The 25,124-nt window shown below is 34.6% G+C and overlaps 1 protein-coding gene across 2 annotated transcripts in view; it reads left to right on the top strand.

Annotated features, from left to right (window-relative positions):
* The window catches only part of LOC100934611 (cell surface glycoprotein CD200 receptor 1), a 35,011-nt gene extending 15,056 nt beyond the window's left edge, over positions 1-19,955 (top strand). Inside the window, exons 2-7 of one of the 2 annotated variants that reach the window (XM_012547024.3) lie at positions 8,482-8,565; positions 9,287-9,604; positions 9,715-9,969; positions 15,659-15,755; positions 16,542-16,581; positions 17,783-19,955. In XM_012547024.3, the coding sequence (XP_012402478.1) occupies positions 8,482-8,565; positions 9,287-9,604; positions 9,715-9,969; positions 15,659-15,755; positions 16,542-16,581; positions 17,783-17,872 (884 nt within the window). In that variant the 3' untranslated portion in view covers positions 17,873-19,955. The remainder of the gene's footprint in view (positions 1-8,481; positions 8,566-9,286; positions 9,605-9,714; positions 9,970-15,658; positions 15,756-16,541; positions 16,582-17,782) is intronic. The other variant, XM_031959664.1, reaches the window with a different exon arrangement.
* Positions 19,956-25,124: the final 5,169 nt, after the last annotated feature.

The following is a 25,124-nucleotide window of genomic DNA, read 5'->3' as shown; positions in this document are numbered from 1 at the left end:
GGAATATATTAGAATATTATTGAGCTATAAGAAATGACAAATATGAGAAATTTAAAGATGGGAAGATTTATATGAATTGTTGTAAATTAAGTAGACCTTAAAGTTTCTAAAATGGCTCCAATAATATAAAGGAAAGAGTTTTCAAAGGAAACTGCCTCAGAGTAAATAAAAAAAAAAAATCGCTTAATGGTCCCAGAGAATAGAAAATGAAGACTATCTTCCTTCTTTCATTAGAAAGGAAGGGGACTATCAGAGCTGAATGTTTTATGCACTTCATACTGGTTCATTGTTGCGTATTATTTTTCTTAATTCTTGTTCTTTGTTATAAGAGAGACTCCAGTTGGGAGTAGGGAAAACTTGTTTATCCATTTTCTCATATGACATGATGCAGCAATAAAAGCAATTTTTAAAAAAGGCAATCCAGAACTTCTAGAAAGGGAAAGCAATACATTCATAGGTTTAGAGACAGAGAAGACCTTAGAAATTATTTAGTTTAATCATCTTACTTTGTAAACAATAAAAAGTGAAAACTGAGAGCTAGAAGAGTTGTTATTAATCTAAGGTAACAAAGTAACTAGCAAACAGCAAACAGAATCGCACCAGGTCTTCAACATTTAAGTCAAAGATTTTTCTACTGAATCACTGATTCTGAGGTATAGGACCACTGAGCTGAGGAGCCATAAGAATAGATATTGAAGCTGAGACCTTATTAGAAATGTAGCTTATGGTAAAATTGTTATCCACAATGAATAATAATTTATTGATAATGATGATTATTATTCAGAATGAATGGTAATTTATTCAGAAAGCTTTGAATTAGATAATTTAACACTTGTAATTAAGCTAACCAAACAGTGGCAGTAAAAATGGACTTGGGGAAAAAAAAAAAAAAAAAAAAAAATGGACTTGGGGAGATCACAAGCTGGAGAAAATTAGCAAGCCAATGTTAGGAGAAAAAAACAATCCTTATATTAATGACAGATTATACAAAATTGTTAGGCCCAGTGCAAAGAGAGCCAGGGATGGAGTCAGAAAGACCTGAATTGAAATCTGACCTCTGATACTTATTAGCTGGATGACACTGGACAAGTCACTTAATTCTGTTTGCCTCACTTTCTTCATCTGTAAAATGAGCTAAAGAAGGAAATCTCAAATCACTCCAGTATCTTGACAGAAAAAAAAGACATCCAAATGGGCTCCCAAAGAGTCTGAAACAACAACACACAAAATTGGCACTTATGAGGGTTAAGCTTCTTTTAAAATTTGTATGTGCCATAGATCATAAGCAGAGAGTGATGCTGATTTGTGTTGTTTTATAAAAGTGGATGAGTGTATACAAAAGTAAGTCTAATTTCTCTGTCTGGAACAATTTAATGAAGTATCATGCATCATTGAAATCAGTGACCATTGTCCAGGGCAAAGAACTTAAGATGATTTTTTAAAATCTTCCTAGGACTTGGCCTGAGGTTTTAACTTCCTCTAAATGATGTAGATGTCAGGAAAGCAATAGTAGTTAATTTCATAGTAATTGAACCAAAAGAGGAGGTATATTTAGATCATACCAGAGCAATGTAATTTTATTTTTTATAATTAGCAAATTGGAAATAATGAATTTTATAAGAATACCATAATAAGGAGTAGGATAATCAATCAGTTTGATTGAAATGAATATGGTTAATTGAATTGAATGTTTGACTAATGACTGAAAGCTAAGGAGGGTAGTAGTGGGGTTGGGATAGAGAACATCATTGAAACATTTTTAAAAATGCACAAAAGAGAGCAGAAGGAAGGGTCTCAGACAAGCAGAATGGAGTTGGAAGTCTGTCCTAAATTCTTTATATTTAAAAATTTCAAGTTACCGTTTAAAAATTGATAAAGATAAAATAAGGTAATCATGTTCAGATATACTTGGACAAATAAAATCTAATGAAGTTTAGTGACTTATATGGACACCTAAAGAGACCTGTGTCAGCGGAGAGTTTTAAAAGGAAAAAAATGTTATTTCTCACTTTCTTCAGAAAAATATAGGTAAAAGTCAGAACATCGTTATAATTATTTAAAAACGGAAAAGAAAGTAAGTTAAGACCTCAAATTTTGAGTTTAAACCTTTGTTTTTCTTGTCCAAAATTTGGGGACAAAATGAAGGATTCTGTATAGTCAAAATTCTCATCTTAATTCATAATAACCTAGGTGCTTAGTTCTTCCTTATAAAGCCTTCTCTAATTACCTATAAGTGGATCAAAAAGCAGTAAGGGTAATTGTCAGAGGTAGAAATCTTCTGAGATTGGTCTAGCTTCCACCTACTCTTCCTAGCAAATAGAAGAAAAAAAAAACCCTAAGTAATAAAACTCTAGTCACATAATAATAACACAGAATAATCCATGCTGCAATTTCAATGAGTACCAGTTACTGGATCAGTAGTTGGTTTTGAGAAAATATTGAAAGTGGGGTTTTCTGGAACTTTATTGTATTTACACAGATTAACAAGTGACTCATAAGGAAGAGATGTGCTATTTCTGATAACCATTTTCCATGATGTGAAGCACCCCAGTTATGGAAGTCTTTGCATTGTCAGGTTTTGCAGAGTCATGCCTGTCCAAGGTCTATAATGTGGGTGGTATGTTCTCATCTAGATATATGGTAATGAAAATTTTGGAAAGGAAAATTTTAGTGTTCAAAGTGAGTAAGAGGTTTCAATAGTACTAAAATAAGAAAGTGATTATACTTCTTATGACTTTGTCTTAGATGAAGAAACTATATATGTTTTTGAGAAACTATAGTTTTTGGTGTTGTGGTTTTGTTTTTGAGCATCATAATTGCAAAGGGCTAATTTTTCTTTTCTTTTTTTTTTAATAGCCTTTTATTTACAGGATATATGCATGGGTAACTTTACAGCATTAACAATTGCCAAACCTCTTGTTCCAATTTTTTACCTCTTACCCCCCCACCCCCTCCCCTAGATGGCAGGATGACCAGTAGATGTTAAATATATTAAAATATAAATTAGATACACAATAAGTATACATGACCAAAACGTTATTTTGCTGTACAAAAAGAATCAGACTCTGAAATATTGTACAATTAGCTTGGGAAGGAAATAAAAAATGCAGGTGTGCATAAATATAGGGATTGGGAATTCAATGTAATGGTTTTTAGTCATCTCCCAGAGTTCTTTTTCTGGGCATAGCTGGTCAGTTCATTACTGCTCCATTGGAAATGATTTGGTTGATCTCGTTGCTGAGGATGGCCTGGTCCATCAGAACTGGTCATCATATAGTATTGTTGTTGAAGTATATAATGATCTCCTGGTCCTGCTCATTTCACTCAGCATCAGTTCGTGTAAGTCTCTCCAGGCCTTTCTGAAATCATCCTGTTGGTCATTTCTTACAGAACAGTAATATTCCATAATATTCATATACCACAATTTATTCAGCCATTCTCCAACTGATGGACATTCATTCAGTTTCCAGTTTTTAGCCACTACAAAAAGGGCTGCCACAAACATTCGTGCACATACAGGTCCCTTTCCCTTCTTTATAATCTCTTTGGGATATAAGCCCAGTAGTAACACTGCTGGATCAAAGGGTATGCACAGTTTGATAACTTTTTGAGCATAGTTCCAAACTACTCTCCAAAATGGTTGGATTCATTCACAACTCCACCAACAATGCATCAATGTCCCAGTTTTCCCGCATCCCCTCCAACAATCATCATTATTTTTTCCTGTCATCTTAGCCAATCTGACAGGTGTGTAGTGGTATCTTAGAGTTGTCTTAATTTGCATTTCTCTGATTAATAATGACTTGCAGCATCTTTTCATATGACGGGCTAATTTTTCTGATATAGATTTTTAACTGCAGGGATTTTAAAGTAATTTTCAAAGCAACCATTAGAAGAAAATTCTAGAGAATTAAAGACATTATTAATATATTAATGGCATGATATTGATATTGTGCAATACATATTTCTATAACATAATATAAATAGAGATATGTAATGTATTATTGATATCTATTATAATATATAACATATATTAGCATAAAATATATTTATGTTAAATTGATTATGGTTAGAACTTGAAAGGCTTAGAAGCTCATTCTGTTTGATCCCCTCATTTTACACTAAAGGAATTAAAACTTGAAATTTTACATAATTTGCCCCAAACCACACAATAAGTAATAGAACTGGAATCAAACTCAATTCTCTGGTCCCAAGTTCAGTGCTTTTTCCATTGTACCATAACAGTCTCAATGATTACATGGTTAAAAAAAATAGTTAAACTTAAGCTAAAAGGAATTCACAAATTAGAGTAGAAAGAAAACTGAACCATAGTAGTGAGATATATTTTCTTGCTCCAATTCTAAAAATTAAAATTATATGATTTAGGACAACTCATTTAATCTTTCTGGGATACTTCCTGCATCCGCAAAATAGAAAGTTAGACTATATTATTTCAAAAGTCTCTTTCAGCTCTAACTATGCTCTATGATTTTAAGTGAAGCACAAAGAAAAAAAAAGTTTATATAATAAAATATTTAAAGGAGCAATGAAAGAGATATAAATTTTCTTCACAATTGTGTAAGGTAATAACTATGATACTTCCCACCACTCCCCCTCACCCCCAACACTTCCTATCTTGTTAGGAGTGCAGATCCACAGACTCAACCCCAGAACCAATGGAAGCAGCCATCCTTTGGGACACTCCTCCAACATAAATTTACAGTTTAATAGTGGTGAGATACATATGTTAAAAAAGATTTGATAAATATAATTCTTAACTTCAGAAAGAAATAGTTTCAGCATTTCTGTAACAATTTAGCCTCATCTGTGATTATAATGGAAGCATCATATAAATAAAGAATACCACTTAAGAACATATTGAGAAAAACAGTTCAATTTGACTAAATAATTCTGTGCTGAAGGTAATACAATTTTAGAATTATACAGAGATTGATTTTCAAGCTTTCTTAAATTCTTAATTCCAAAAGAATGAAAAATATCAGATGTAATATTCCAAAAAATTACTAAGAAGAAATCACCAATTGTTGATTGCTGCCTATAATTATGTCTCCTCACCTAAACTTCTTGGAAACCTCAAGGGTTGCCTCAAATACTTTATTTTAAAGGCCTCTGATTGTCAAAATGCATATGTTGTGTGTAGCTTCATCTATCATTTATATAGGGGCAACTAGATAATGAAGGGGATAGAGGATTAGGCCTGGAGTCAAAAAGACTTATCTTCCTGAGTTAAAATCTGGCCTCCCATACTTACAGATATGCAATATACATATCTGTACAGATATACAGATATGTATACAGATACAATATTGATTGTATACAGATATACAATAATACAGATATTACAGATGGGTAAAATTAAACCTTGTTCACCTCAGTTTCCTAATTTGTAAAATGAACTGAAGAAGGAAATGGCCAAGTCACTCTAGGATTTTTGCCAGGAAAACCCCAAATGGAATCATGAAGAGTTAGACACGAATGAAAACTGGAATGACAACAACAAATATCATTTTTATTTATATTTTCCTGTTTTCGTCTGTGAATGTTTTTATATAGTGAGGGCAAGGACAATATCATTTTTATATTTATATTCCTAGCACCTGGTACAGAACTGGATACATGCTTGGTTGGTTGATCCATTTGCCTACTTTCATAAAATCTTTAGGAAACTGGTTTGTTTATAATTAAGGGTGTCCTTGAAAAAATATGAGAAAGGTACAGACAAACTTTTCTAGATAATTTGCTGCAGAAGACCCAATCTTCATATAAGCACTTGAAAGGAATAGGGAATTAAGATCCTTAGGTGTCTTTTGTTTGTTGATTATTAAAACAAACAAACAAATAAAAACAAAAACAAAAATAAAATATTGACTTTAGAACAAAATGCAGCCATATCTATTTCAATTCAATTTCCATTTGAGTCAATTAAATTTGTTTCAAATAAAGGACTAAACAAAATATTTTCACTTCCAAATTTTCTCCCTGTCTCCATCCTCTCTCCCATGCATTAAAAAAGACAAGAAATAAGATAGCCATTATACATATGAAGTCATGAAATATATACATATATATTTCTACTTTTGCCATTTTGTAGGGGGAAAAAATAAAAAAGAAGGTGATAAAATATGTTTTGATATCATTTAGAATTAATAGTCCTCTCTCTGGAAGTAGATAGCATTTTCCTTTGGAATTGTTGTAAATCATATTGATCAGAGTAGCTGCTTTCAGAGATGATTAGTGTTATAATATTGTTTCACAATAGTATTCCATCACTTTCATATGCCAGAATTTGATTAAACGTTCTACAATAGGTGACTACCAACTTTCTAGTTTTTTGCTCTCACAATAGAAAATGTAACTTAACTCATTTTTCTTCAATTTTGGGCTCATTTGCACAAAAGGTGTCCATTCACTGTCTATCACAGTCTGGACAATAGGTATCTTTCCATTTGATTTTTCTTGTGTGGATTATTAGGTGAGTATATTTTGTGTGGTTGTGAATTTTATTTTATTATGCAGCGTTCATTTGGAGCATAAGTACTGAGATAACTTTGTTCAATAGCTTTCTGATTACACATCACTGCACTATCAGAAGCACTACAAGCACTAGTACTACTGATTCAATCTCTTTTGGAAAGGGATATGGCATTATACAAAAAAGAACTAACTACAAAACTGCTCATAACTTTTATTCTAGTGATCCTACTACTAGGACTATACTCTAATATCCTATTTTATTGACAAGAAATAAAGAGATCTATTAACGGCAATGTTCATAATAGCCAAAAGAAAAAAAAAGAAACAATCCATGCGTCTAATCATAAGGGAATAACTGAAAAAATTGTAGCATATATGTATAATATAAATATGATATAAATATTCATCAAAATTAATGTTTTTATATCAGGACCATGGAGCAGCTAGGTGGCACAGTGGATAGAGTGCTAGCCCTGGAATTAGGAAGAACAGAGTTCAGATCTTGCCTCAGACATTTTCTAGTGGTATGATCCTGAGCAAGACACTTAACCTTCTTTGCTTTAATTTCTTCATCTGTAAAATGAACTGGAGAAGGAAATGGCAAATCACTTTAGTATCTTTGCCAAGAGCATCCTAAATAGGGTCATAAAGAATCAGACACTAATGAAATGACTGAAAAACTAATATCAGAATCTTATACTGAATCTCCTAGGAAAAAATAGTATTTATCCAATCAAAATATATTTTATATGTGTAATGAAGCAGTCATCAAGAATTTAATATTCATCTATCCCATGTAAAGCATTGTTCTAGACATTGGGGATAGGAAGATAAACTGAAAATTTGTCCTTGCCCTGAAGGAATTTACTTCTGAGAATTTACTTTAGAGAAACCTAAATAAGTCAACAAACAGAAAACTGAATAAAATGAATGGGTTTAATTAGTTTATTTCTGAGGGTTCTTTCAGGTAGTATTCTATGTATTTTATATCTATTCAGCTGTAGTATACTATGATTTTGTGAAATTGAAATTGGTTGTGCTTTGGGAGATGGTTTCTATGAAGAGAAATGATTATGAAGCATCAATATTTATCAGTCAGAATCACTTGTTTCATATCTGCTAGGCTTGTTTCAAATCCCTGAAAAGAGAAAAATACCAGGTTATATCTTTATCAGTTGGGGATAGGTAGATAGCACAATGAATAGAACACCAGGCCAAGAGTTAAAAGACAATTGACACATTTTGTGGACTTTGAGATGTTTCTGTTGTGCCACAGTTTCCTTTTATTGTACTGCCTCAATTTCCCTAAATTGTCTTGCCTTATTTTCCCTAAATTGTTCTGCCTCAGTTCCTTGAATTGTTCTGCCTCAATCCCCCTGGTTGCAAACCCTCCCCCCCCCTTTCCTGTTCATTAGGACTGAAATAATTAGGATTGTGGAGATCTGGCCACTCTGGCACTCCAAAAGATAAAACTCCAGATGTCCTACCTCAGATACCTAATTGGCATCCTCTATCTCTAAGTTCCAGACTTTCTATCTCTAATGGACTACCCCCTTCACTCCTAGTTTATCAGAATATGGTCCTCACCCCCCATCCTGTCAGAATCAGATTGATGGTCCATTCATGGAAATTCCCACGTTTGCCAGTATTCTGACTTTTCTCTCCCTGACCTCTGGAGCCATATATAATTCACTGGAATCTCTTAGTCAATGCTCGATGCTGAATGCTTTAAGACATCAGCCCTGGGACCAAAATGGATCCTTTGGTTCCAGAAAATCTCTCCCTTTCAGAAATCCAAATAAAATATTAAAAACACTCTAATCTCTATCTTGCCTCAGTTTCTCAGGCATTACATTTCTTAGGGCTGTTTCCTTTATTTCCATCACCCCATTGGCAGCTCCATTCCAAAAATAGTCTGGATATTATGAAAATAAAAATGTTTCAGATTCAATGAAGATGTATCAATGTGTATTTCCTCCCTTTCAGACTATAAAAGCACAGAAGCAGAGACTCAAGTTCCATCAGCAAACATGTCAGCTGGGCAGGTATCCCAACAATGTCACACCAATGGTAATGTTCTTTCCTCAGTAATTATGGCAGAAAGCACACACAGGCAATGCATAAGTTCCCATGTCCTTTGTCTTCTCAAGGAGTCCATATGTGGCTGCTTTCCTGGGCATGGTTTCTGTTGAAGAATGGGCACGCAGCTTGTATTACTGAGTCTATTCCTCTTCACAACCTTTAGTTCTCAGCTATCCAGGCTACTTTTCCTTGAAGTGCTTCCTGCCCTTCTCTTCTCCATACCTGTGTTTACTGGATTTAGTGTCTCCTATTGGGTAATTAGCTCTGATGCAAGACTCCATGGCTTGAAAAGTTGGATTGAGAGGGAGGAATTTCTTTCAATTCCTTCCTTCCTCCATACCTCCCACCTTTGTCTTCCCTAGCCATGGAATAATCATTTAGCTAAGACCAGCTGCCCTTCTAATTTTGTCAGGGTGAACTTCTTTAGAGGAAGGTCTAATACTTGGACATGTCTTTGTGCTTCTTTTAATGCCTTAATACCCCATTGCCTGATTTATCAACTGTGTTGGGAAGAAAAATCATTTGCTGGGATCCCAACTCCTCCCTCTTCCTCAGTTCATTTTGTGATTATTTTTTAAGTGTTCACACCATGAATGTATAAGTTCACATTGCTGGGAGTGAGATAAGGAGCAAGTACTGCCTCATGTGGGATTCTGGGGGAAAATCTGCTTCAGAAAAGCCTTCACTATTCTCTTGTTTTTATATCTAGCTACCATCAAAGTGTCTGTACAGATGGACACCGACGTTGTTCTCTGCTGCTTACATTGCTCACCAAAGGAATTTGTAATGATCACATGGACCATATTCCCCGGAGATGAAACTTCCTGTATCATAGCTTACAAAAAAGACAAGAATATCACTAAGGAAACAAATTGCTCTGGTACTAGAATAACCTGGGAATCTGAACCTGAGAGGAACTTCAGCCTTCATATAGAGCCAGTGACTATTCATCATGAGGGATATTATCAATGTGATCTTGTAACACCTGATGGGAATTTTCGATCTCTCTATCACCTCAGTGTGTTAGGTAAGGTTCAGCTTCAGCAGGGTCTTAGGGGCAACCAGGTTCAGGACTGGAAAACAGGTAAGTTGCTCAAAACTACCAGGTCTCGCTAAATCTCTCTTCCTGTTCTGTAGTGCCTCCTCCTGTAGTAAACCTGTCTGAGGAGGAAAATGGAACCGTTGTATGCAAGGCTGCAGCTGGGAAGCCAGCTGCCCAGATCTCCTGGGTCCCAAAAGGAGACTGCTTCACTGTGAAGGAAACTCATGATAACAGGACAGTGACTGTGAAAAGCACTTGTACCCGGAATAGCTTCAATGCATCCAATGTCAGCTGCTTCATTTCCCATTTGACTGGGAATAGAACTCTGTACTTAAACCATGAGATCCTTAGTAAGTAGCATTTCTCTTATACTGTGTTTCGTTCACTATTCACTCAGAGAAATAATATCAGGAGAGAAAAGTGGTACTCTAAGGGGTATTAGAACTGTACATTTAAAGCTATCTCAATATCAAATGAAAAGTGACTAAATAGAACAAAAATAGTGAGATAAATGGAATGAATCTTTTCTTCTTTTTTTCATTCCTCTGCCAATGGTGGTTAGTTTTATCTTCTATGTATTCTCCTTTTACAGGTAAATTAAAAGGAACTCATTTAACCAGGGTGAGGGAAAAACCTATTTGCTTGATTTGACTGAGGGAATATTAAACTGAAAATTGAAGGTGACATGTAGGACTGCCCACTTAAAACAATTAGCCTTGATACTATAGAGAGCAGCAGTTGTGACATAAGGAGAAGAGCAGAGGGGATGCTGAATAATGCACAAGAGATAATCAGGAAAATATGCAAAAACCGAATTCATGACCTCATGTCAATTTTTTGGATAGTTTAATCAATAGAGACTTCAATTAAAAGCAGGTAAATATGAACTCAAGGTTATCACTAAGATATTATGGGTTGTGATTCATTCAGAATTAGATTAATGGAATATCTATACACACATATATAGATAAATGTATGAATATATACATACAGACATGTTTAAACATAAATGTATATATATGAAATCATCAAATAATCACATAGTAAGTCTCTACTATATGACAGACATTGTGCTAGGAATTTCAGATATAAAGACAAAGAAAGTGAAACTGTCCCTGTTTTCAAAGAACTCATTTTAATGAATCAACATGTACATATGCCAGTATATTAAAAGACCTATCAAATTAAAAGACCAAACAAATATCAGAGGAGGGGAAAACATTAACAACCAGGGGAGGAAAGGGAAACGCCAGGAAAGGCCTCTTTCAGAAAGAGGAACTTGAGTTTAGTCTTAGATGAAGCCTTCAATTCCAAGAGGTGAAGAGCTAGAGCATTACCAGCAGGCGGGAGAGCCAGCATTAAGGCACTGAGAAGGGGAGATGAAGTTTCATGAGTGAGGGACATCAGCAAATAGCTAAGTAAGCCTAAACAATGAATGTATGGAGAGGAGTAATGCATAAGAAAGCTGGATAGATAAGATGGGGCTTGATTGTGAAAACTTTTAAAAACTCATTTAATCCTAGAAGTAAAGGGTATTACTAGATTGTATTGGAAGGAGTAATGTGGTCAAATCTTCCTACAGGAAAATAATTTTGGTAGTTATATGGAGGATTCTTTGGAATAGGGAGAGACTTGAGGGCGAACACTTAGGAGGACTATTTTAATAGTCCAGGTGAGAAATTATGATGGTCTAAACTGGGTGGTAGCTGTGTGCGCAGAGAGGACATGTGTATAAGAGATATTATATAGATAGAATCAATACTTGGCAATAATTCAGCTATATCAAGTGAGTGAAAATGAAATGTTGAGGATAATAGATTAAATGGAAGCTACAGAAAGATTGCATTCTTAAATAAAATGTAAATCTGTATGGAAATTTGCAGAAATAATTGAAAACAATTGGTGAAAAGCATTTGATGAAGATCAATAAGAAGGAATAAACAAAATCAGTCTCATGGAAGGACTATATTACAGACCACCTAGCCAGATACTAAAAATAGATGACCAGTTTCTTTTATAGGTCACCATAATAGAGATAAAATAATGTTGGAATGGGACTCTTCAATCTATATAGACCTCTTAGGGAAGTCATTCTTGTTAAAAGCAAATCAGTACATGCTTAAATTAGGGGAAATGTAAAAAAAAAAAAATGCTGATAGATGACACTTTATTGTTGTTCACTTGTTCAGTTATGTCAAACTCTTTGTGACCCCATGCACCATAACACGCCACAATGTCTGTGGATTTTTCTTGGCAGAAATACTGGAGTGGTTTGCCATTTTGTTCTCTAGTGGATCATTCTTTGTCACAGCTCTCCACTATGACCTATTCATCTTGGTCATCCTGTATGACATAGCTCGTAATTTCATTTCACAAACCCCTCCACCATGAGAAGGCAGTGATCTGGGACCAGAGTCCAGGGTGTCCTAGGACAGGATAAATAATAAAGACCACTTCCCCTCCCTCTCTACCCCCTTTTTTTTTTTTTTTTTTTTTTAATATGGAAAGCACAGACTTATTTCAGATGAGAGCAAAGGCTAAGTTCTGACACTCGGTAGGATGAGGGATGGTCCATTTCCCCATATCTTCCTCACTTTCAAGATCAAGATCAAGATAATCAGGGATGACTAGACCTCAGGGACACAGACCTCAGGAAACTGCTCCTTACAGAAGACAAGAAAGAGGCAAGTCCAAATTGTAGCCATGGCTGGAGCTTAGGTTCTGCTCTGTGCTGCATAGTCCCTGTACCAGGCAAAGAGACTGAGCCCTCTCTTCCTTTTTGGGGGAAGTGAGTTAGGAGGTACAGTGTCCTTTATCCTGAAGTCAGGAAGAACTGAGTTCAAATCTGACTTTTGACACTTCTTAGCTCTTGACCCTGGGCAAATCATTTCACCCTGTTTGCCTCAGTTTCCTCATCTATAAAATAAGCTAGGGAAGGAAAAGGGAAAATCTTTGCTAAGAAAATCCCAAAAGGTGTCATAAAAATTGACTAAAATGACTGAAAAACAACAATGAATTTATTATATTGATAGGTCAAGGACTACTATAAACATAATGTAAGGGAATTTCAGAAAAACATTTGAATATCTCTTAGCATTTCTTTTTGTATAAGATGAGGAGCCATGGACATGATGGTAGCAGAGTTAGATAGTAACCACTAATTGGTTTAAAGCATGGTAATTTAAAGAATGAGCACAAGGCGGGAGAAAAAGAACTTAAGGAAACTAATAGACTGAACCAGTGTTGAATGGTTCTGTCCTTTTTCTTTTTCTGTTCATTATTAATGACTTGGATGGAAACGCATTAATCAGCTGTGCAAATATCACAAAATTAGTTGGCGTAATGAATACATGGGATAGTTGAACTGGGATCCAAAAAGGTTAAAAAAAAACAGATTATATTTAACAAAATGTAATTTAATAGGAATAAATGTAAATTACAACCAATGGGCTAAAACACACAAAGAAAGGGAGAGGTGTATAGACAGCAGTTTTTATGAAAATATCCATGGCATTTTAGTAGACTGAAAGTTCATTTTTAGTTAACACAGTGAAGGAACTTCAAAACTCCTAACTGAGCTCCTTCCTCCAGACAAGGCTAAACACATTAACTAGATCAAAACCAAGGCCACAAGTCTGAAGCCAGCCACTAGATGGCCTCCTTGTGGCTGATAAGGGAAATCTGACTTCTACATCTGAATCCCCCAGGTAGACAATAGCATATTAATCAACAGAATCCCAGAATCTCAGAGAGAGAAAGAACTTAAGGAAACTAGTAGAGCCTCTACCTAGAGAAGAATCTCTAAGATACGTGACTAAATGGTCATCCAGTCATTGCTTGAAGACCGGGTAAGGGTGTTGGAGATGGCCTTACACCAGACCTTACATCAGGTTGGATTTGGTGATGAAATTAGATAGTCATGCCCTGGAGCATTTAACAAAAGGTGGTTTACTTTGCCCTTTGCCCTAATATGGAAAGAAAATGTTATAATAATATAGAGGTACGGAGATTCTATTGATGTGGCTTTTCCTATATCCCCATATAGAAACATCCAGTCAGCAAAATTATTATGTTGTTAGAATGGAGGACGACTATAGATATAACATACCTGGATTTCAGAAAGGCATTTAAATATGGGCAGGGCAGGATATGTGATTTTTGACTTATTTCTTAAGTGGGATGAGCCACCTTTGCATGATTAGAACTTTGTATGCCCTTAAAAATGACCAGGAAGTTGTAAAGGAAGTCATGGAAACCAGGAGGCTTTGAACCCTTTGAATCCTCCTTCAAAATTCTATGATACATGTTTGATTATCACCAGCTTGTCCTTCCTTGTGACATAGATATACAAAGTTGCTACCTGCTTTAGGCATTCTCTTTTTCCAGCTCAGAGCTCAGTAAGTCAGAGAATTATGCTGTTCCTGTCTGCCAGGTCTTTACTGTCACAATTCCCAAATGCCAGAATTGCTTTATATAGTTGAATACAAGAGTGTTTTATAGGGTTGCCAACCACTATGAAGTCTAGTCTCTTATGCAGTGTTCCTTTCTGCAGTATCCCTGAGACAAGGTCCCCTAGAGTCTCCTTGAACATTTCCAGGGATACAGAATTATATACAGAATAAAGCAGTTCATTTTATTTTGTTCAACTCTAATTGTTAGGTAGGTCTGCTCCCCCCCCCCCTTTAAAACTTTATATTGTTTGAATATAAAACAGGATGGCATCACAGAAGAATACTGAACTTGGAGTCAGAAGGGTTTGGATTCCAGTATTGTCTTTCACTAGCTATGTGATCCTAAGCAAGTTATTTACCTTCTCTGTGCTTTAGGAAACTCTGTGGGTCTTATGTAGTAAGTTATGGAAGGAAATTCCACACTGGATGAGTATTACAATTTTTAGGATTCTTTTTATCCCCCTCAATTACTTTACATACTACTTTTATTTATGAATTTTAGTAAGTGATACCTGGTTAATCTTGGGTAACTTATAAGTGCTATTAGTTAATTAATAGTTAATTATTAAATTAGTGTTCCTGAAAACTCTCTAGTTTCATTCTCAGCATCAGTAATTCACCATTCATTTGGTCCATCTAGAAAGTGCTGAGTTCTCTGCATCAGTAAGAATTCTAAATGGTGCCATAAGAAAATATTAAGCCCTGAATACAGACTAAAGCATACTACTTTTTTCCTTAAAGTTTTTTTTTTTTTTTTGAAGGGGAGGGGAATCTGTTTTCTATTGCAATATGAGTTTTATGGAAATATTTTGCACAACTTCACATGAACCTTCTCATTGGGTGATATGGGGAGGAAGGAAGAGAATCTGGAACTTAAAAATTTAAAAACAAATGTAAAAAAAACTTGTTTTGCATGTAACTGAGGAAAATAAAAATATTTTTAAAAAAATAAATAATGAGAAAAAGGAAATGATAAACCTAGAATCAATCAATCAACATGCATTTATTAAATACTTATTTTATTCCAGTCACTGTTTTAGGTTTTTAGATACAAATATAAAAAAAAGCAGTAATTTTTACTCCTTAGGAATTTATATTCTAATGGTCAAGACAAGAGTTCTAAAATAAAGAGAATAAATGAAAATAAATACTAAGTAGTTAGTTAATAGGTAGTTGGAGAAGTGTGTAGCACAGTGTCTGGCACATCATAAGTGCTTAATAAATTTTATTGATTGAGTAAATGAAGAAATGTGTTAGCAATTGAGGAGACCAGGAAAGGTTTCATGTAGAACATGTAGAAGAAACTAGATCTCAAAGGAAGAGAAGAATTTTATGATGTAGAGGTGAGAAAAGTATGCATTTTAGGAAATGGAAATGCCAATGCAAAGACATGGAAATGGGAGGTGAAGAATCATGTATAAAGAACAGAGCTGAAAAACTAATCGGGATTAAAGAATCCAATGAAGCTACAAACACTATTGATAAATCAACTTCATAATGAAATACCCTATAACTTTTAGGTTGGTAAGATGTCACAAAAAAGCAATTTTTGACATTCTTAAAACATTATCTATATCTTTATTTAAAGGTCCCCAGACTTCTTCAAAATTCTTATTTTGGATCCTTTCTGTTATTCCCTTGGGCTTCGTGGGATTGGTTTTTTATAAGAAATCCAGTTGGTGCAGGTATTGATTAATATTTTTTAATGTATCTTTTAAATTTTAGTAGAGAAAAGGCAGGTTTGGTTCGTGTGAATAACTTTAGGGAGGGCAAACTACCTTATTCCATTTAATCAGGAAAGATGTCATGGAAAAAGTAGATTTAGGAGGCTGAATGTTAAATGAAGGAAGGAATTTTATTAGCTGATAGTAACTTCCAGGGATAAAGATATTATGGGAAATAGGGTAAAAGCATGGTGAATTCAGTCATGCAGGATTTGGGGGCCTAGAAAAAAGGATGTCTGCTGATAATCTGTGCTGGAAAATTAATTATAGCAATGCCTCATATATACCAAGAAGAGATGTCATCATGTATAATCTTCATCTAGTTCAGATAGGTGTTAATAATCTTCCCTTCTTATTTTGAAATAAAGCCCATGAAATAAGACCCATCTCCCACATCCTTGGTGTGAATGTTCCAAATATACTGCATATACTAAGCTCTCCCTGAACTGAAATATGTGTATGTACCCAAGAGTAGCATTCAGGGACTGCTGGTAGCTGAGTAGGTATTCATTTCTTGGAGTTTTTTGTTTGTTTGTTTGTTTTGTTTTGTTTTGTTTTGTCTTAGAAAATCTTATTTCTATTACAGCAAGCATAGGAAGATAGCACAGGATCAGGAATTTAGTGCTTCTTTTCATCCTGAAACCTAAATAGAGATTTACTGTAGTCATTCCTGCTTACTTTGTTTATACACCTTCATATCCACATCCACACATCCACACACATATATATTTGTTTGTTTGTTTACAGGAAATGTCCTAAACCAGAAGCTACTCCAGGAACTGGAGAGGTAAGATAAAGGGAAATTTCTGTGAATCTTTTTCTTTACTTTAATCTTTCAGGCTGATTGTCTTATGGGAAGATTGGTATTTTATATGAAAACAGCACATTTTGTTTTAATCACTTTGGACTGATCCATTTTGTTTGTGGTCAACCTAAAGGTTGGACCTTCTCAATCCAAGCTGAACTGAAATCCACCTTGTTTCAGATTCAAGTACATAAAATTTTATATTTTTCCAAATTCTCAAAATCATTGAGGGAAATGAACTTATCCTTTCTTTTCTAATCTTCCTCAAACCCTACCTATTTTCAGCTTTGACTAAAGTTAATGGTATCACCTTTCTTATAGTCACCAAGGGCTAAAACTTGAGATTTATTCCTTAGTAATAGTCATCAAATTTCAATTATTACTTTTCTTTTAAAATGTCTCTTATCTACTGCTTCTTTTCCATTCATATTTTATCCATTTAAATACAAACCATCATTGTTTCAACTTGTAATATTATAATAATATTTAAACATTGTGTCGTGACTATAATTTTCTGTCTATGATAGATACATGCTCAGTAATTTCATATCTTTAACCTCTTCTTGTTTGATTTGTTCTATAACTTTTCCTATTTTAATCTGGCTAATCATTCATTTCATTATGTCACTACATGTTATTAATCTCCATGAATCTCTCTATTGCCTGCAGAATAAAATCCAAGTTCCTTATGTGGCCTTCAAAATTCCCTACAATCTGGCCCCATCAATTTTATCTATCACTAACTCCAAAAATATCTGTACTGTAACTAGGCTATTTTCATTAGAACATTTCTCTCAAGTCTTTGTTGAGGGTCAAATAAACAAATACTTATCAAGCACTATGTATGCCTTTCCCCTTCTGCCCTATTTAAATCATCATTCTAGACCAAGTTTTAGTTTGAGACTTTCTCTAACTATGATAACCTATACAGATAGTATGCTTCTTGTAGCGTACACATGCCATGCAGTTTGTAGATACTCTAAAAATGTTTGTCCAGTGAATGGAATGTCTCTTTGTTTCTGTTTATTTATCAATGAGATCGATGACTTGAATTGTATATGGACTTGAGAGTAATGACTGTCTTTAAGTAGTTTGGCCTTAATAGAATATTAGAACAAGTTTCTGCAATTATTTTTTGGTCTTTGTATGTGGAGTTTTAACTCTGATTTCTATATGAAATTAGGATGAAGTGGAGCCATATGCCAGCTACACAGAGAAGAGCAATCCACTCTATGATTGTAGGACTGAGGTGAAGATTTCTACAACTTCATAAAGTGACAACTTTGGGTTGGAATTCCAAACAGGATTTACCTGTGAGGACAGATTAATCCTGGTGCAATAGAAACCCATTGCTGCAATAGAAACCCACTGCTGCTTGTTTGTTATCTCCTGGGATTTCTGGGGAATAGAAGACTCCCTTCTGACACCTCTCAACATCAGAGACTAAAAGAAAAGTCACATTTCCTAATAGTCACTGGTAGTGAAATTTTGGGAAATTCAGTGGTCACCAGTTGGTGATTTTATAAGCTGATGGATTACAGAAACATTCTAGTACTCATACTTCCTAATTCCCCTTTACTCAACTAATCAAATTCTTATTCTTAGCTAACATAATAAAATAATGAACCATTTATTTAATCATTTATTTATTTAGCCATTAATTTAGTCATTCCTGGATTATTGCCTTTTTGAGTTGTTATGAAGTATATGTGTATCTACATTTTATCTATATATGTATACATATATATGACTAGGTATATGTATTTGTGTATATATCCACACATGCAAACACACAATGTTTGGTATCATGAGGCCATGATCTTTGTGAGCCTTAGAAACTTGATTTGATTTAATGACATGATAATTTGGAAATAAGACCATTATATCACCTTGAATCATGCAGTAAAAAAATACTAATTAATATGAAGGTTGATCAACAAATATTTATCAAATACTTTCAATATTCTCACCAATAATCTAGGTGCTATAGGAGATTTAGAAAAAAAAAAAGAAATATATGACTCTTTTTTAAAAGGAATTTACAGTTTAATTGAGGAGAGAATGCCAGCAATAGTAAATAGTGTGGGATAATTTATAATTATTTATCAGTAATTGCCAAATTGTATAACATAGGCTGTGTATACTCTAGGAACTTAGAATTTTGAGTTGTAATTGCCAAATTGTATAACATAAGCTGTGTATATTCTAGGAACTTAGAATTTTGAGTTGTATAGATAATTTAGCACAATTCCTTCATTTTACAAAGGAGTCTCATAAAGAAGTCACCCAAAGTTACTATTAATTGGCAACTGTTGCTTTGTCATATCTGATTCTTCTTGATCTCATTTGGGATTTTCTTGGCAAAGATACTAGAATAGTCATTTCCTTCTCTGGCTCTTTTTATGGATGAGGAATTAAAGCCAACAGGTGAAGTGACTTGGTCAGAATCACCTTGCTAGGAAATGTCTGGAGGCTTGATTTGAATTCAGGAGGATGAGTTTTCCTAACTCCAGGACCAGTGCTCTATCCACGGAGCAACCTAATTGCCCAGTAACTGGCAACATTAGAATTCAAATTCAGATTTTTCAGATTGTAAGTCTAGGATTCTTGTCACTGCATCATGAAGATCAAAGAAGACTAGAATAGTCAAGGAAAGTTTCATAGAGGAGATGATATGTGAATATACATTGAAAGATGAGCAGCATTTAGATCAGTGAAGAGGAGAAAGGGAGACTATTACATGCAAGGAAAACAACATAAAGGAATGAACATGGGCAAGAATGAGCATGACATGTTTTTGAGGGGCTCCGAAATTGACTCTTGAAATGAAAGTTGTGTTTGGAGGAATAGTGAAGAAAGAATTTAAACAGGAATTATGTAGATCTTTTTAAAATATTTTTCCCTGCTCCCACCAGCAATGTACCCCAGACTCAGATTAATCTGGTGCTTGCTACCTGGAACTAGCACCTAGAATGACCTAAATCTCTTCTTCTCATACTCTGAAGCCCATCTCCAACTTTTCTACCAATGTCACTTCCCCCTTTCTCCTCCTCTCTAAACAACGAATACCCTTCCCAAATCATCTCTTTTCCTTCTACCCATCATCCCTATCTTTGTCAAAGGGAACTCCTTTATTTTGAACCATAAGTACAATTTCCCTTTCTTAATGGTGGCAGCCCACTTTTAGATACTGGGATGGATTGTAAGGACTTATGAGGTTGCTATAATCTCTGTCTAGGGTGTGCTGAAACCAGCTCCATTGAACTTCAGACTGCCTATTGTCAAATATTCATTGAAAAATCTACACCTTGGAAATCAGCAAATGCTACAAATCAGGGCCTGGTTTATTTGTTAATTATTTAGATTTTAAAAAGTAATGGAGTAAATGTTAATAATGAAGATTAAATTTAAAAGTGTGTCCATATTATATTCCCTCTCCCCCCCCCCCAGTATCTAAAAGTGGGCTGCCCCCCCACCTTAGAGATGGTTGTAAAGCATTTACCATCATAGCCCTATATATAATTACTGGGCTAGGACCTTTGAGTTTTTCCATCTACTTTTTAGCTGAATAACTCTCCTATAAGTGCTGTCTTCCCTAATGAGAGGAAGGGTCCTTGAGAGCAGAAGCTTTTATCTATTTTATTTGTATCACTAACTCTTGGCATCTAACAAATGTTCAACATTTCCTGCCCCCTGCTCCAAATTTTAAAGTGCTATAGAAATGTTAGACACAACAACAGTGATAATTAATATAATAACTTCATATTTTTAACAAAAGTTTTTCATTCATTCCTTGAAATTTGATATCAGAGGAAATAGAGACCATGTTTCAAGAGTGATGTGATGAAAATGGCATTTCAGAAAAATTAATTTTCCAAATTACAGATTCAATTTAAATGGATTGTATTGACTGTTCCTTTTGAGGAGTAAAAAGATAACAATTGTAAGATGCTTAGCATGGTAACTAGCACATAGTAGGTGCTTAATAAAAGTTTATCCCCTTTCTATACTCTTCGCATCACTGAGAGTGATAACATTCTATAGATCTGCTGTCTTTCTTTTCAGCCTTGCCTTTTAGTTTTCCTAGCCAATTCACTATAGAATATTTTCTTTAAAACTGCTATATTCCCAACAGTGCTGTATTCTTTATGTACTTGACATATCTAGAGGCAAAACATTATTGTTTGTTCATAGCATTAAGAGAAATCATGAACAAATTAGTGTAAATTAATTGATCTGATTATCTAACTGCAGTTCTCCAATTCACACAGAATAATTATAATGACAATAATAATAATAATTATTATTATTATTTGGTGACTGTGTCAAAGGAAAGTACTTTATCTGAGGTTGTTCATTAGATAGAAATAGAATTAAGAGAATAAAGCAGAATAAAGTTGAGCTTGTGAGATAGAAACATTTGACTGACACAAATTAGATGGAGAAATACCTAGTCATCTGTGTAAATTGAATGTATCTTTTGATGCGATGTTCTACATCAATACTGTCTGAGCAAGTTTGAGGTAAACAGGGATTATGTTTTATTTTCTTCATAAATTGATGAAAGAACCAGACCAATTCCATATTGTGAACAGTATTCATTTTGTAACTTAAAATATTATATTTTGTAAAAAATTTGTCCATATGATTTTAGGAAATTAAATAGCATTAATTGCCAAATGTTCTGGGAAATAATGGTACAATGTATGTTTAGTACCTTTTGATTTTGTCATACTTTGGCCAATCCGAAAGAATAAGTGCTCTTGTTGCTCAAGGTTATGTAACCTAATTTAATCCTCATTATAAGTTATAAGAAAATTTTGTTATCTATCATTCAGTGTCCTTGTGCCAACCGAGGGGCCTTGGATCCAATTTATTGTGCAACTGCTAGCCTTGCTAATAAATTGATTTGCTCTCATTTTACTTTCTCAGACTTAATTTCACTTGTGACACTATCTAACATAGCATTAAAAGTCCCATTCTCTTCAGCTACTGTTCTATAAAAATTTATTTCTAGAAGGCCTGTCTACTCAGTGGCTCCACTTATTCAATCCCCATCACTTTTTACTCCTTTGAAATCTATCTTGTTACAATGCCTCTTGGCTGAAACTGTTCTTTCTAAGGTTACCAATGATGTTTTAATTGCTAAAAATGATGATCTTTCATTAGTCTTCATTATTCTTGACCTATCTGCAGGTTTGATATTGTTGATGAGCACATTTTTCTGTATATTCTGTCTTTTTGTGGTTTTTGTGACACGGCTTTCTTGGTTTTCTTTCTCAGTTTGTCATTATTGGACCTTTATCCAGGTTCTACTCCTAACAACTCTTTCTGGGTAGTTCTCTCTATTCTCTATGTGTATCTTTGTCTTTGTCTAACTGTCTCTCATCTAATTAGCTTCCATGGGTTAAATTATCATTTTTATTCAAATTATTTTTAAAAATATAAATCTAGATTTAATATTTATTCTGACCAAATTTTACCAAACGCCTTCTGGATATTTCCTATCAGAAGTTTTCTAAACTCCCCTCTTTCTATTGAAGGCATAATGTCGGGTTACTTTTTTATTAGTAAGTTTTTAAAATAGTATTTCATTTTTTCCAAATACATGCAAAGATAATTTTCAATATTCACCTTTGCAAAATTTTGTGTTTCAAAATTTTCTAGTTCTTCCCCTTCTCTCTTGCCAAGACAACAAGCAATCCAATATAGGTGAAATATATGCAATTCTTCTAAGTATATTAAGATATTTGTCATACTGCACAAGAAAAATCAGATCAAAAGGGAAAAAGCATGAGAAAGAAAAAATAAATGAGCAAGAAACCAACAAAAATGGTGAAAATACTATGCTTTGATCCGCATTCAGTCTCCATAGTTCTCTTAGGATGTATAAGGCACTTTACATCACAAGTCTATTGAATTTGAAGGTGTCATGTCTTTTCAGTTAATCCAGTTTACATAGTTGGAGTTATCTTTGACTCTTCCTTCTCCCTCACTCTCCATGTCTAATTCATTCCCAAGACTTATTGATTTCACTCTTATTCACTGTTAAGTGGACTATTGATATAATCTTTTAATTTAAATCCTTTTTTTCCCTGTTTCCAATTCATTTTCTGCTTAGCAACCAAACTAATCTTTTTTTTCTTTTAAATTTTATTTATTTAATATTTCCCCAGTTGTGTTGAAAACAATTTTTTACATTTTTTTTAAACTCTTGAGTTCCAAACTTCACTCCCTTATCCTCACCCCAAGCTTCCATTAAGAAAGCACATGTGAAGTTTTGCAAAACATTTCCTTAAAAGTCACATTGTGACAGAAAACATAGATCCTCCTCCCCTAAAAACAACCCTCAAAAAAAAATAAAGAAATAGGGGAGAGAGAGAGAGAGAGAGAGAGAGAGAGAGAGAGAGAGAGAGAGAGAAGGAGAGAAGGAAGGAGGGAGGGAGAGAGAGAGAGGAAAGAAGGAGAGAAAATTCTTCAATCTGTATTCAGACACAATGAATTTCTTTTCAAGGGTTTTTCACCACAGAATAGTCATGGATCATTGTACTATTGAGAATATATCAAAGTCATTCACAGCTGATTATCCCAGAACATTGCTATTACTTTATACACAGTACATTTCACTTTGCTTGAGTTCATGGAGGATTTTCCACGTTTTCCTGAAAGTGATAAGGTTAGGGTTCCTGGTGGTCAGGGAGTTAAATGATGAGGCTAGTGGCAGGTTCGAGGTTCAGGGAAACAAATGAGGAGGTTTGACTCCCCTGGATTCCCCTAGGATTTAGCACAAGGTAGGGAGTTGGGCGAACCCCTTTCTGGTGGTGCAAAGGTCCTTCGTAAAGGAATTTATGAACCTGAAAAGCTAGAATGGTAAAAGAAGTTTATTATTGGCATTGTGAAGTCAGCCTTTGCTATGAATAATTAGAAAGACTGAATTCCTTGGTGGTAAGGTCCCAACAGAGAAGTAAAGTTTCTAGTGGAGGAATCCTGGCAGAGAAGTAAAGTTTCTAGCAGAAAAATCCCAACAGAGAGGTATAAAGTCTTGTTAGGGAAATAGGTGAGAAAGACAAAGAGAGGATAGTGCTGGAATCAAATATCATTTCAGGGGGCAGGGGGTTGCTGCTACGTCAGGAAGAAGTTCCTTGGCATGGCATATTAGGTTCTCTGCAAGGACTGAGCCCCCCCCCCCCAATTGTCTCATTTTATAATAGAAGCCTAGGCTAGCAACTCTTGATGGGGCAACTTGGGCTGGAATCAGAACAGAAAATTTGAGAATTGAATGAGTGTTTTTGGGCTGATCTTCACCTCAATGGGAAACTTAATCAGTAGTGAGTGTTATCAGTGGGGGTGGTGCCTCTCTCTCAGGATAACAGAATGAAGCTGTTTATCCTGTTTCCCTCGGTTGGGGTCTTTTACAGGCCCAGAATTCAAGGAGACTTTCTCCTTGAAGGAGTTTTCAGAGAGAGAGTTTCATGGTCCCCCCTTCAGTTTCAGGCTCTCTTCGTTAAAAGCATCCTGCTTGTCATTTCCCTTAGAATAATAGTATTTCATCATGAATCACATATGATTTATTTAACCAGTTCCCAATTGATAGATGTCCCCTATCAATTTCCATTTTATTTTTTGTCTTAAGAAGAGAGCTACTACTAATATTTTTAGATACATAGGTCTTTTTCCTATTTAATTTTTTTTTTTAATTTTGGAATTCATGGCTAGTAGTGGTATTATTGGGTTAAAGAATATATATGATTTTATAGCCCTTTGGACATATATCATACTTTTTGATCATTTGTCAATTGGGTCATGGCTATAACTAAACTAATCTTAAGGCACAAGTTTGACCATTTCATTCTCCTTGCTCAGAAATTTTCAGTGGTTCTATTTTGCCTTCGAGAGATATTCAAATTCCTTTAACATTTGTAGATTACAGAATAAGAGCTCAGTTATACCCAGAAGACTAGGAAACTGCGCATACCCTTTAATCCACCAGTGTCTCTACTGGATCTGTATCCTAAAGAGATCATAAAAAAGGGAAAGGACCCATATATGCACAAATGTTTGTAGCATCCCTTTTTCCAGTGTCAAGGAACTGAAAACTGAGTGGATGACTATCAGTTGGGGAATGGCTGAATAAGTCATGGTATATGAATATAATGGAATATTGTTGCTCCAGAAACTATCAGCAGGATGATTTCAGAGAGACCTGGAGAGGTTTACATGAACTGATGCTGAGTAATATGAGTAGAACCAAGAGAACATGGCAACAAGAAAATTATGTGATGATCAGTTTTGACTGACTTGGCTCTTTTCAACAATGAGGTGATTCAAAGCAATTACAATATATTTGTGATGAAATCCACATCCACATCCACATCCAGAGAGAGAACTATGAAGACTGAATGTGGGTCAGAGCATAGTATTTCCATCTTTTGTTTTTATTTGTTTGATTGATTGTTTTTTTCCCCTTTTGATCTGATTTTGTATGTGTGTGCAGCATAACAAATATGGAAATATGTTTAAAAGAA

The sequence above is a fragment of the Sarcophilus harrisii genome, chromosome 3 (genome assembly GCF_902635505.1).
Source record: "Sarcophilus harrisii chromosome 3, mSarHar1.11, whole genome shotgun sequence".
Taxonomy (NCBI): Eukaryota; Metazoa; Chordata; class Mammalia; order Dasyuromorphia; family Dasyuridae; genus Sarcophilus; species Sarcophilus harrisii.
This window is presented reverse-complemented; position numbering and strand designations above follow the sequence as displayed.